Source organism: Bidens hawaiensis, unplaced genomic scaffold (genome assembly GCF_021521415.1).
Source record: "Bidens hawaiensis isolate Kalapana, Puna unplaced genomic scaffold, B.hawaiensis_p1.1 tig00018044_1, whole genome shotgun sequence".
Lineage (NCBI taxonomy): Eukaryota > Viridiplantae > Streptophyta > Magnoliopsida > Asterales > Asteraceae > Bidens > Bidens hawaiensis.
The window spans coordinates 271,529-285,005 of NW_027492726.1; the positions used below are offsets into that span (position 1 = coordinate 271,529).

The 13,477-nt window shown below is 35.8% G+C and overlaps 1 protein-coding gene across 1 annotated transcript; it reads left to right on the forward strand.

Annotated features, from left to right (window-relative positions):
• Positions 1-2,606: 2,606 nt before the first annotated feature.
• On the forward strand, positions 2,607-3,218 carry LOC143555325 (zinc-finger homeodomain protein 11-like). Its single transcript, XM_077044895.1, has one exon. It carries the CDS (start codon positions 2,607-2,609, stop codon positions 3,216-3,218), a length of 612 nt encoding a protein of 203 aa, XP_076901010.1.
• The last annotated feature ends 10,259 nt before the right edge of the window (positions 3,219-13,477 follow it).

The window sequence follows — 13,477 nt, forward strand, 5'->3', positions numbered from 1 at the left end:
TATATTCATATGAAATGAAACAAATCATTTTGTTGTATTTTAATTTTCGATTTTATATTTGGCTTGATTATATAATTGTTAATTGTAAAACATAAAATCAGTTAAAATTTGTCATACACAGAATATTAATGTCAACAAATTTATCATGACCAATCAATTTCAAATTCCATAGATTCTAAGGATGATTATATCATCAAGGTTCATGTAATATCATGTTTTTCGGATAAGCATGAACAGATGATCTCAAATGAAATCATATTAATTGATTAAAATGTATGATATTTTATGTGTATTAATATATATTTTTTGTTAGTTTCAAGGATATATTATCATTTATTTAGGGTTGATATGTACTTGAAAGAACCTTATTTGTCACACGGATAACTATATGTGGCTATATCAAGAGTTACAGGCAGACCTATATGTTACCTTATCAAGAGTTATAAGCAGACATGGAATAAGGATTTTGATTGTTGATAAAAAAATGTATACCAACCAATCTAATCACAAGTGTAGTGTACAAGGAATTTTTATTTATTTATAACATATTTATGTAATCTTAGTTATGTAATTTCTGTAATTTTAATGTAAATTGTAATTATATTAACAATATATGATCATTTTGATAAATATATTTCACTTAATGGTTAAAGGCTAAAATTTTCATCAATTACTTGTGTAATACACGGACCTCAAACTAGTTTGTGTGTATATAGAGGTAGGCAGAAAAACCGGTTAACCGAAAAGACCCAAACTGAACCGAAAACCGAACCGGGTTTGAAACCGATTATGTAGAAACCGATTTAGAACCGATTGAAACCGTAGGTTCGGAACCGATTTGTAATTTTCTCTACCAAAACCGGTCTCAAACCGGTTAACCGAACCGAAACCGGTCAAAAACTGAACCGAAACCGATCAAAACACGAACCGAAACCGATTGTACCACGGTAAGAAACCGGTTTCAACCCGAACCGAAACCGATCATAAACCGGTTTTGACTTTTGTTGACCAAATATATATATATATATATATATATATATATTCTATTACATCCTAAATTCTTTTTATAAAAGACATACAACAATCACACATTTATTTTTCATTTTTTATGGGGTTTTCTATTTTTTTTAGTTTTTATAAACTGAAAACTACTCAAACTGAATTCCCCCTCACACTTGAAAGGCAAATTGTCCTGTACTATATAAAGAAAGAAAGAAAGAAAGAAAAAGAGATTAAAAATTATTAAAATTTAAATAAAATAGAAAGAAAAAAGAACTAAACCTCCAATAATATAGATGTAATTCATAGGGACCAAGCTCCTAATGTCGGTAAGTGGGGTCGCACTCCAAAGATTTTGCATATAAATTCACTAATTCATGAATTCGGCGTTTGTGCACACCAAACATAAACATAAAACATAATACACACAACACTATTTATTTATTAATTTTTTTCTACAAATCCAAAATCGATTGACTTAAGTGGAGACTGAGTTTGAGCGGTTGATTGCATGTCGAGATTCATGCAAAAACACAAAACGAAAACTAAAAACAAACAAGATTAAGCCGAAATGAAATACCTAAACCTAACAAACTAACATCGAGAAAAAGCCAATAAATTTGACTTGAGAGATGGTGCACAATGAAGATAGTCTTAGATAGTGATATGATGGAGACTTGTGGTGGATACCAAATGTTGAGACTAAAGATGACAATGGGACGAGTTTAAAGTGAATATTGGTAATTGATCACATTAGTTTGTTAAAATTACTTGTTAGGATTTACAATTTCTTTTTTCAAGAAAACTAGAAATGCAAAAACTAGAAGTTAGTGAACTATGATAGTATATTATTACCAAGGACAAAGAAAAAAAATAAAAAATAAAAATAGATATGAATAATGATATCAACTCTTACGTTGTCCATCCCACACACAATATTGATTTAATACCAATAGTAATAATAACATTCACATTACCAAATACCCGTTTGAAAGTTTTGAGTCCGGCCATCAGGTTCGAGTTCATTAGCCATTCCTACCAAAATGTCAGCATAAATCCTTAGGGCCGGCTTAACGAATATGGATGCCTTAATCGAAACAAAATTTTGGGGACCTTTTCATGACAATTGTTGAAGAAAAAGAATTGCTTATTAAAAGTTTTGAACTCATAACTATGCATTAGTAACAACCAAGCCTATCACAACACCAATACCTTTAGTTTGAATTTACTTTACCCATTATAATATATCTATATATAACGTTTTTTTGGACTTAGGGACCTTAATTAAGTGTAGGCTTAAAACTCTAACTTGTTTTCGTTGCTCCACGAGCCACCCTGTAAATCCTGGCTATATAAATAAAATCAATTTGAAATTGATTCGGAGGAATATATAACTAGCTTTATGATTTTCTTTTAAACACACATTAATTTCGCTTTATATTCCATTATCTATATTTTTTACTGATTTTAATATAAATTTTAACAAAAATTTCATCTTCTTTTTCTTTTTTTTCTTCGTCATTAAACTTATCATTTAATGCATATCACTTTTTTCTTATATATAAACCCACCCTCCTAATCCATCCTCACACAATCTAAACGTACTCATGGAAATTCCACCACCACTACCATCAATCGACGGAGTTAATGCCACTGAAGTTGAAATACCACCATCACGGTCAGGTGTTGCTATTAGTGTTGGTAGTGATGGTGCCGAAATTGAGGCACCAAATGGTGTACTTAACCGCCAGCCGCGACGAACATCATTCATAGTTCCTTACGGCACATGTAACCGAAATCTGTCAACTATCCCTGGCGTCCATGCTCTAGATGGATGCAAAGAATTTGTCCATGCCCATGGATCCACTCCTACGAATTCAACTTATATGCATTGTGATGCTTGCGGTTGTCACCGCAACTTCCATCGAGAAAATGAACAAATCTACTCCTCGGTACGCCATATCACCGAGGACCGGCACCCACCACTCCACCTCCATCACCCACAAACATCACCATCGTCATCACTATCGCCATCACCGTCACCATTACTATCACCATCACCAATTTCTTCGTATCCATCGATAAAAGACTTGCATTTTTCCGTCAATAAAAGCTTACACCAACCAATTGCAAACCAGCATGGGAAAATGCGACCTCAAACAAAGTTTTCGGAGTATCAAAAGCAAAGAATGCGAGCATGTGCTGAAAGAATAGGATAGGAGACTGTAAAGAAAGACGAAGAGATAGTTTTGGGATTTTGCATGAATGTTGGGGTTACCAAACGGGCCTTTAAGGTCTGGATGCAAAATCACAAAAACCAAAGTGTTAAAAGCAACCAATCAGAATAAGGAGGAAACTCTTCTGTCTAATAAAAACATTTTATATGTTACTTGCTATACTTGCTATATGTTTTTATATTGTCCATTTTCACATAAATTCGGATTATACTACTAGGATATATGTGATTTTATAGTTAATAAACAAACACACCTAGTAAAATGTCATAAATATCAAATTATTGGTAAGATCAAGAAAGGTGAGATGAGAAAAAACATTTACGGGAAACTCGCACTGAAATTTGATTATATTTGACCAAATATAATATAATTGTTTATTTAATGCATAAACATTAATCATACATGAGTATTAAATCAGAAACGGTTAACAGTTGCATTGAACACACACACTTTATTAATTTTTATTATATATATTACATACGTTAAAGTGATGATTGAGAGAGAGAGTGAATTCTCACGGAACTTATGACGACACCAAATGACCCAGATTTTAAAACCGGGTCAGATAAGACAAATGAACCTACTTTCAGTGTACAATTAAGATAATCTATAAAATATAACTTAATAGAATTTCAAGTACTTTTTTTCTAAAATTCAATAGGTAACTTTAGAGGCAGAAATTTCTAGCATGACCCAAACACAACAAAAAGATGCTGGTTTCGGCTAAGCTAACACAACATGTTTTATTAAAGATGTATACATTTAATAAACGGTTTAACACGAATATGATGCACTTTATAACGAGTTAACTTTTAACTTGTTTAGGGGTTTTGAAAAAAAACTTAATATTTAGATCTTAGAAGAGGGTGTGTGTTGGTCCTTCTCTCATGAAAACTCGTCCTTAAAAATATGAAAACTCAATCCTCATCATCGATTTCCTAGATCAATGGTTGAGATGTAAAGAGAGAGGATTGTCTCACCATGTTATATCTCTTTTTAAGTAATAAAGTATCAAAGGGTAGTTTGGGAAATTCATTTGTTTCAAAACAAGCCAAAATATACATATTTGACTTAAAAGTCTAAAACAACTAACCTCGGGATGTGTGTTTCGTTTATCTTTCCATCTTTATATTAAATTTACGAGTAATGATACATACGTAAGTCGACATATAAAGCATATGTAAATAGTTATTGTAAGACGTAATGTGTAAATTTTTCATTCATCACACTTAGGAATATACGGAAGACGTATGTAAATACTAAACTCTTGTAAGATGTCAACAACTAGTTAATTGGTAAGATGTAACCAGTGAATTCTTGTGAGATGTAACGTCCTCGTTTCGGTAATAAATAAACAGATAAAATGTCACGAATTTTATTTTAGTTATTGAATTGTGAGGCGTCGTTTGAATTAATTAAATAATAAGATAGGATAAGATTATTTTAGTTAGTGGACTTAAACATATTTTGGGCCTAAAAACCTTTGGGCTTTGCCTATTTAAACCCCTAAACCCTAATTCCAACCTTATCCTTATCATTTCATTATCATCCCAATAATTATCACATACACCCATACACAAACATCATGTACACCAAATATTCCACAACCCATATATTCAAGATCTAATGCAATCTATAAGGTAAGTATTACGTTTATTTTCATTTCTTATTATGATTAATAAATAATAACCAATGAATAACCAAAATCTGAAAGTTGCAACCGAGCCAAACCGACATAAAACAAACCATACAAGCTTCTGACAAATCTAATAATCATAAACATTACATGAAAAAAAAAGAGGAAGACACAAATGGTAATATGAAGCAAACAGGTATTCAACAAGACCCGAATCCCGGCTATTCGGCCGAAATGGGAACCCGAGCCAGATCCGCAAGCCCGAAGCTCGAACCACAGGACCTTTAGGTATTCCTCGTCCTTCACACTGGTCACCGGCGGCTCACATTGTGACCTGGGTTCGAGTTACGGCGAGAATGGAATCCGGCTCCGGTGATCTAAAGACAAGCACGGAACCCGAGGTGCGTCATAGCCAAACCAGATGCGATTTCAGTAGATTACATGCGAACCAGATCTGGAAATAAGTAGCACGATTTCCCTTTCCGAATTAGGGATTTCGCATGACGTGCGAACTCCGGCAAGCGAAACCCCAAGCGGAACCCTATGCGAAACCCCAAGCGAAACCTTGTGCGAAACCCGATGCGAAAAATCCCGTGCGATGCGAAGTCTCCCCGTGCGAAATTCTTGCCGTGCGAATCTTTCCTTCGTTATGATGGTCATGGTGGCTTGGGGGGGGGGGGGGGGGGGTGTTAGGGGCATTAGTGTAAGAAAGTATAATATAATATTAAATATAAGTATAATAATAATAATAATAATAATAATAAATATGTAATGGTAACAAGGATGCACGACTTAATCAAGACCGACTTGATTCGAATATAAACGAAACCCGACTCGTTTAAAGACCCGTGACCCGCCCCAATAAGGAATGTGAGTTTGAGGTAAACCAAACACAAGAGCCCACTTGTTAAAGAAATGAAATTATTAAAGAAGTTAAGTATAGACTGGCACGAACCTGAACTCGCTTAAAGAAAACATTAACTTGTAAATGCGTGAGAACGTGAATTAATAATGATGAAGTGAACGTACATACATATATAATAAGTAAGGGTTGTATTATAATAATATTAATACCTAATAAATCTATAATAATAATAATAGTAATAAAAGTAATAAATTTATATTAAAAGAAAGAAATAAGAAAATAAATGAAACCCGAACCTAAGACTCGACTTGTTTAGAACCCGCAACCCGCCTTATGCCAAACCGATGAATTATGGGACCCGTTTGGAAACACTTAAACGTAAGAGTTCGTTATAAATGGAGAAATTAAAAGTAGTGTATGAACGAATGATAACTTACAAATATAAATAATTATATAATAATAATAAAAACGAATAGTGATGAACTAATATAATACTAAATACAAATACAATAATAATAAATGTTGTTGAGAATACGAACTAATAAAGACGATTCATTAATAAGATAAGGTCAAGTATAATAAATTAATATGAACGGTTAAAGAAGGTTGCATGTCGGTTCGGTTAACTTAAAAGTTAATCCCAGGAATAACAAGCATATATAGGGGCTTAATATGTCTACGTTATGAACAGTTAGTCAGGTTCAACTGAAAAAAGGCATTACTACTAATTCGGAAAGGAGTCGTCTACAGGTGAGTTCTAGCCCCTTTATGTGTTATGTTTTCGGGGCTATGTATATATTACGATGTGTTTAGATTTATACACTTAACTTAAATGGTAAGTGTATATTGGATATATGTTTGCGTATGAATGTCAATGTTATTAGTTGATGAACTAGTATGCAAGTAGTTGATATATTAGTTATGATTGAAGGAAGTAGAAAGAAAAGGTAACAAAGGTAGAGTTGTAGGGTATATTAGAGGGCACCGAGCCCTAATAATAACCGAGGTATGTAGGGCACTGGACCTTTATAATATCCAAGGTAAGTAGGGACTGGATTCTGAAGTTATCCAAGGTATGTAGGACACAGGATCCTTATAAATTCCGAGGTATGTAGGGTCTGGACTCTTATAATATCCAAGGTAAGTGAGGACCGGGTCCTTATAGTATCCGAGGTAAGTAGGGTCTGGACCCTTATAATATCCAAGGTAAGTGAGGACCGGATCTTTATAGTATCCGAGGTATGTAGCTAGTAAGTAGTATAAATGTATGATTGTATGTTTGATTAATAGAGGAACAGATAAGTATTAATACGTATCTTCGGGCGCGTATTAGTAAGTAAATGCATTGTATGTTAATTAACTAGAACTCACTCAGCGTAGCTGACTTTTAGTATGCACGCAGGTGGGTAGGATGAGACGGGTGGCTTGAGGGAGACATGTGGCGAATAAAGGAAGACTGTCATCGAAGAAAAGAATAAACACGTGTTATTTATAATTTATGTTTAAAGACTTATGTTAAATTATTTTAAGACAAGATGTTTATGCTATGTATGAATGGTTGACTTTTAATTCCGCGAAATGTTTTAATTAACTCTAATTTTATGAATTATGTGAATGAGTATAAATCCAACCAGCGAGAAAGTAGGGTTCCCGGGTCGGGGGCCTTACAGGTTGGTATCAGAGCATAAGTTCGAGAGAATAAGCATCCTACATGCTTAGACTCGAACAGAGAATGGGACGAAAAGAAGGAAGAAAGAAGATGCCAGTCAGAGAATGCCATGTGTCCCTCAAGCTAGCTTAAAGAGGTGAATTTCCTTAAGTATAACATAGGGATAAGTAAGAAAATTGTATGAACTGTTAGAGATAAGATTACTTGCTTATATTTTAGATGTTTGATTGTTTAACTACTATAAGTAGAACCGAGCACAAGTAGACTCACTAAAGGAAGTGCATAAGACACGGAAAGTAACGTGAGCAGCTAATCCCAGCTGGCCACTATTATTACTTGCAGCTTTACTATCCTTGTACTAAATAGTTCCTCACGTGACGATGTTTGTGTTTTCCTTTAGAATTCAAATGGCTGTTATTAAGAATACCGAACAATGGGGACGCAAGGGATGCCGCGGTAGACCACGTGTTAGCCAAGTACCCCTGAGGAACCCGTTAATGAGCATAGTGAAGACCGAAGCATGACTGTGAGAGAAAAAGAGCATCAGCTTGATCATGCTATTCAAGCTGCGATTACTCAAGCTGTTGTTGCTGCAGTGAAGAATCTCCAACCAGACAAGTCTACTGAAAGCCGTGCTAATACTATTGATGAGGTTGGGGAGGGTAGTGAAAAGGATATTGAGGCTGAGGCATCGAGTTAAGATCGTGCTGTGAAGGTTAATGGTGGTAAACGAGGTCAAGGCGGTTGCAACTACAGAACCTTCAAAGGTTGTGACCCACCCAAGCTAATTGGTACTGGTGACGCAATCGCTACTCTTCAGTGGATAACCGCCATGGATAAGGTTATCCGCATTAGCGAGTGCCGTCCCAACCAAGTTGTGGGCTTCGCTACTCAATCGTTTGCTGATGAAGCTATGTTTTGGTGGGAAACTGCCGAACAGAGAAAGTCTGCTGCTGAGATTAAGGCTATGAGGTAGGATGATCTGAGAGAGATGGTAATGAGGAAGTTCTGTGCTGATACTGAGGTCGAGAAAGCAGAGATGAAGTTTCTGAATCTGAAGGCGGGGAAGATGACACACCGCGAGTACACTACTGAGTTTAACTGTATGTCGAGACTGGTACCTGAGATGGTGAACACTGAAACCAAGAGAATCAAGTGTTATATCAGAGGACTTCCCTAGAATGTTCGCACACTGGTCAAGGAAAATAGACCTACTACTTTTGATTCCGCGGTCGAACTGGCGGAAATGGTTTATGATGACTTGGCGGTGGACGACGTTGTGGTGGAAGTGAAGAAAGATAAGAAGTGGGATAATCATGGAAAGAGGCAGGGTACCCAGTTGTGGAACCCGAGAGACAAGGAACACAAGGTATAAGAAATAAGACAGTGTAAGACTTGTGGGAAAATTCATGGTGGTGAATGTAAGTGGAGTGCTGGTGCTGATGTGTGACATAAATGCGGGAAGCCTCATGGAGGAGAGTGCAGACTCGGGTCAAATGCCTGCTCTAAGTGCGTGAAGGTGGGGCATTATGCTCGTGAATGTAACGCAAAACCCACTTGCTACAAATGTGGGAAGACAGGTCATATGGCTCGAGAATGCACTGAGGGTGAAGCTGGAGGAAGTGGGAAGGGAGATGATGAGAAGAATAGGCCGAGATCCAGGGCATAGATGCTGACTCAGGAACAAGCCCCGCGGATTCCCGATGAAGTGACAGGTATATTCCTAGTAAATGGTATTTCCGCTTTTGTTTTATTCGATTCGGGTGTTAATAGAAGTTTCATAGATGTAGCATTCTGTAAGTTAGCTAAAATGGCGTGTTGTCGTGTGCCTGAAACGTTTATGGTAGAAACAGCTAGTGATACTTCCGTTAGGATAATGAGAAGGGGTGAGGACGGTAAGGTAGAATTAGAGGGACGTGAGTTCCCTGTTACTCTTTTGTAATGACCTTAGGAGGATTCGATGTGGAAACGGGAACACATCACCATAGGTTTCATAACTAAGCTACCGCGTACAGCTAAAAGCCATGAGGCCATCTAGGTGACTGTGGACTGTTTGACTAAGAGTGCTCATTTTCTGCCTATACGAGAGGCCATCTTGTCAGGAACGTTGCGAATGTGTCCATTAAAGAAGTCGTAACGAAGCATGGAGTGCCATTGTCAATCATATCCGACGGAGATATCCGTTTCACTTCCCGATTTTGAAAGAGGTTCCATGAAGCAATAGGAACGAGATTGAACATCAGAACGGCGCATCATCTTCAAACAGATGGGTAGTCTAAACGGACTATCCAAACCCTTGAGGATATGCTACGTGCATGCGTGTTAGATTTTGGGGGAAATGCGTAAGTTCTACCTGTAGTTGTTGTGTAATAGATAGGTTTCGGAGACGAAACCATTTTAAGGGGGAGAGACTTGTAACGTCCTAGTTTTGGTTATAAATAAACAGATAAAATGTCGTGAATTTTATTTTAGTTATCGAATCATGAGGCGTCATTTAAATTAATTAAATAATAAGATAGGATAAGATTATTTTAGTTAGTGGACCTAAACATATTTTGGGCCTAAAAGCCTTTGGGCTTTGCCTATTTAAATCCCTAAACCCTAATTCCAACCTTATCCTCATCATTTCATCATTATCCCCAATCGTTATCACATACACCCATACACACAAACATCCTGTACACCAAACATTCCACAACCCATCTTTCCATATATTCAAGATCTAATGCAATCTATAAGGTAAGTATTACATTTATTTTCATTTCTTATTACGATTAATAACCAATGAATAACCGAAATCTGAAAGTTGCAACCGAGCCAAACCAACATAAAATGAACCAAACAAGCTTCTAACAATTCTAATAATCATAATAACATTACATGAAAAAAAAAAGAGTAAGATACAAATGGTAATATGAAGCAAACAGGTATTCAACGAGACCCAAATCCCGGCTGTTCGGCCGAAACGGGAACCCGAGCCAGATCCACAATCCCGAAGCTCGAATCACCGGACCTGAGGTATTCCTCGTCCTTCACGCTGGTCACCGGCAGCTCACGTTGTGACCTGGTTTTGAGTTCCGGTGAGAATGGAACCCAGCTCCGATGATCTAGAGACAAGCACGAAACCCAAGGCGCGTCATAGCCAAACCAGATGCGATTTCAGTAGATTACATGCGAACCCTCTTCATGCGAACCAGATCTGGAAATAAGTCGCGCGATTTCCCCGTGCGAATTAGGGATTTCGCATGCCGTGAGAACTCCGGCAAGCGAAAACCTAGGGGCTTAATATGTGTACGTTATTAACAGTTAGTCAGGCTTAACTGAGGAAAGGCATTACTACTAATTCGGAAAGGAATCGTCTACATGTGAGTTCTAGCCCCTTTATGTGTTATGTTTTCAGGGTTGTGTGCATACTACGATGTGTTTAGATTTATACACATAACTTAAATGGTAAGTGTATATTAGATATATGTTTGCGTATGAATGTGAATGTTATTGGTTGATGAACTAGTATGCAAGTAGTTGATATATTAGTTATGATTGAAGGAAGTAGAAAGAAAAGGTAACGAAGGTAGAGTTGAAGTGTATATTAGAGGGCACCGGGCCCTAATAATAACCGAGGTATGTAGGGTACTGGACCCTTATAATATCCAAGGTAAGTAGGGACTGGATTCTGAAGTTATCCAAGGTATGTAGGAAACCAGATCCTTATAAATTCCGAGGTATGTAGGGTCTGGACCCTTATAATATCCAAGGTAAGTGAGGACCGGGTCTATATAGTATCCAAGGTAAGTAGGGTCTGGACCCTTATAATATCCAAGGTAAGTGAGGACCGGATCTTTATAGTATCCGAGGTATGTAGCTAGTCAGTAGTATAAATGTATGATTGTATGTTTGATTAATAGAGGAACATGTAAGTATTAATACGTATCTTCGGACGTGTATTAGTAAGTGAATGCATTGTATGTTAATTAACTAGAGGCGTATTTAACTTGTAAATTTTGTAATACGTATGTATTGGGAAAATAATGGTTTAAACTTTAATCAACTTTAATGTTTTGATAATGACTTAATTAAGACAATGTGACATAAAATAGAATTAGTTCATCATTAATGCTATATGTCACACACATGTCCTTTAACACTTGATTGATTATTTTTAGTCATAATTACGCAATAACATATTTAATCAAGAGTACACACTCAAGATCAAAGACAAGAGACATTTTCAAGTTCAAGGCTACAAAATGCTAAATCAAGATCTGTACAGAAGAAATCACAAGACTTATCAATTGAAGATTGATTACCAACTTAGTCAAGTTAGGTTGTTAGTTTTATAAACTTAACATAAGTTTATAAAAATATATTTAAAGAAAATTGTTTAAATATATAATATTTGGAATTCAAATATTAATTAAAAAAATCTTCTACTTAGAGTAAGCCTTTCATTCAAACCTTGCTTTGAAGACTTAACCGCAATCAAATGTGTAAGTCAAACCCATGGATGCCAAAGCATGACACTTTGTTTACAGACACTAAACCTTACTTAACCTATTTGATGCAATACTTAGGTTTCACTCCATGGAGAAGTGGGAAGTGATATGAATGGATTCTCATATGTATTGGTCAACCAAAAGAAGCCAAAAATGAAGACAATGTCCACATATAAAGTTCACATTGTAAACCCAATGTGAAGTGGACATGATATCCACAGCCACTAGGAGCGACCATGATCGACCGTCGGGTTCCCAGTCCTTATCCTTGCATCTCACATGCTTGGATATAAATAGATCGACGACTGATTCAATCTAAGTCTTCACCTCTTTGCTTTATGACATATACACCTACACTTAAAGCTTAATCTCTTCCATTATTCAAGTCTAATCAAGCTTCAATTTTCCAAGAAAAGGGATTATAAAGTAGATAAGAGCTTTTTAAAACTACCAACCTATTATCTTACTTGTATTTTGAGGGGTCAACACTAGAGGTTTTTCTAGTGTTTTGGCAAGCGAGAGGATCATCATTCTATTGAAAATTTGACAAGGGAACACATTATCTTGATATAGTGTTGTTTTGTATTGGGTTGGGAACCCTATTTTGAAATAAAGTTAATTAGTTGTTAGGAGAAGACTCACTATTTTAACATAGTGAGATTTAGAAGAATTGTAAACCTAAGTGCATGGTGTGCTTGGTGAAGGTAATCATTTCCTATGAAGAGTGAGACGATTGTATTGGTGAGAGGATGTAGAGTGAATTAGTTAACATTCACTTGAACATCTATAAAGCCGGTTATGTCATCTCTAAGCCTTAAACTCTTTACTAATTTGTGTTCATTTTTATACCTTGTGAAAAGAGTTTTACAAAGTCATTAGCCTTAAACTTTTTTAAAAACTTTGAGTTAGATCCATGGCTAAAATTAAGTAGCTAGAGGGGAATTCTATGTCTAGACATTTGCTTGAAACTGAGAGTTTTTGTTTGGAAACAAAGATTTGAAACTTTTTTTAAAGCTAAAGATAAATGTTCCTAAACCAAAGGAGAGTTAGACTAGGGAAGAAAAGAAAATGATTTCAAAGAAGTTTGAAGTTAAATATATTCTTTACAATCCATAGACTAGAATTGAATATGAAAGAGTTTTCATGTGTAAAACCGCTAATGAATTTTGGAATACTCTTGTCATAACTCACCAAGGTAACCCTCAAGTAGTGGATAACAAAATTGAATTACTTGTACAACAATATGAGTAATTCAATGTTGGTGAACATGAAAAGATTGATGAGGGTTATACTAGATTTAATATTATTTTTACTAGTCTTAAATCTCTTAGATACAAATTACACTAACAAGAATTACATTAGGAAATTCTTGAGGGCATTGCATCCAAGGTGGAGAGCTAAGGTGACAGCCATTGAAGAATCAAAATATTTGAATTTTCTTCAAATGGATGAGCCAATTAGGAATCTTAAAGTACATGGAGTAATCAAGGAAAAATGTGACGAAATTTCCCACCCTAAAAAGGAGAAACAAAAGTCCATAGCACTTAAACCGAAGCATTCAAAGGCTCTAACTGAAGA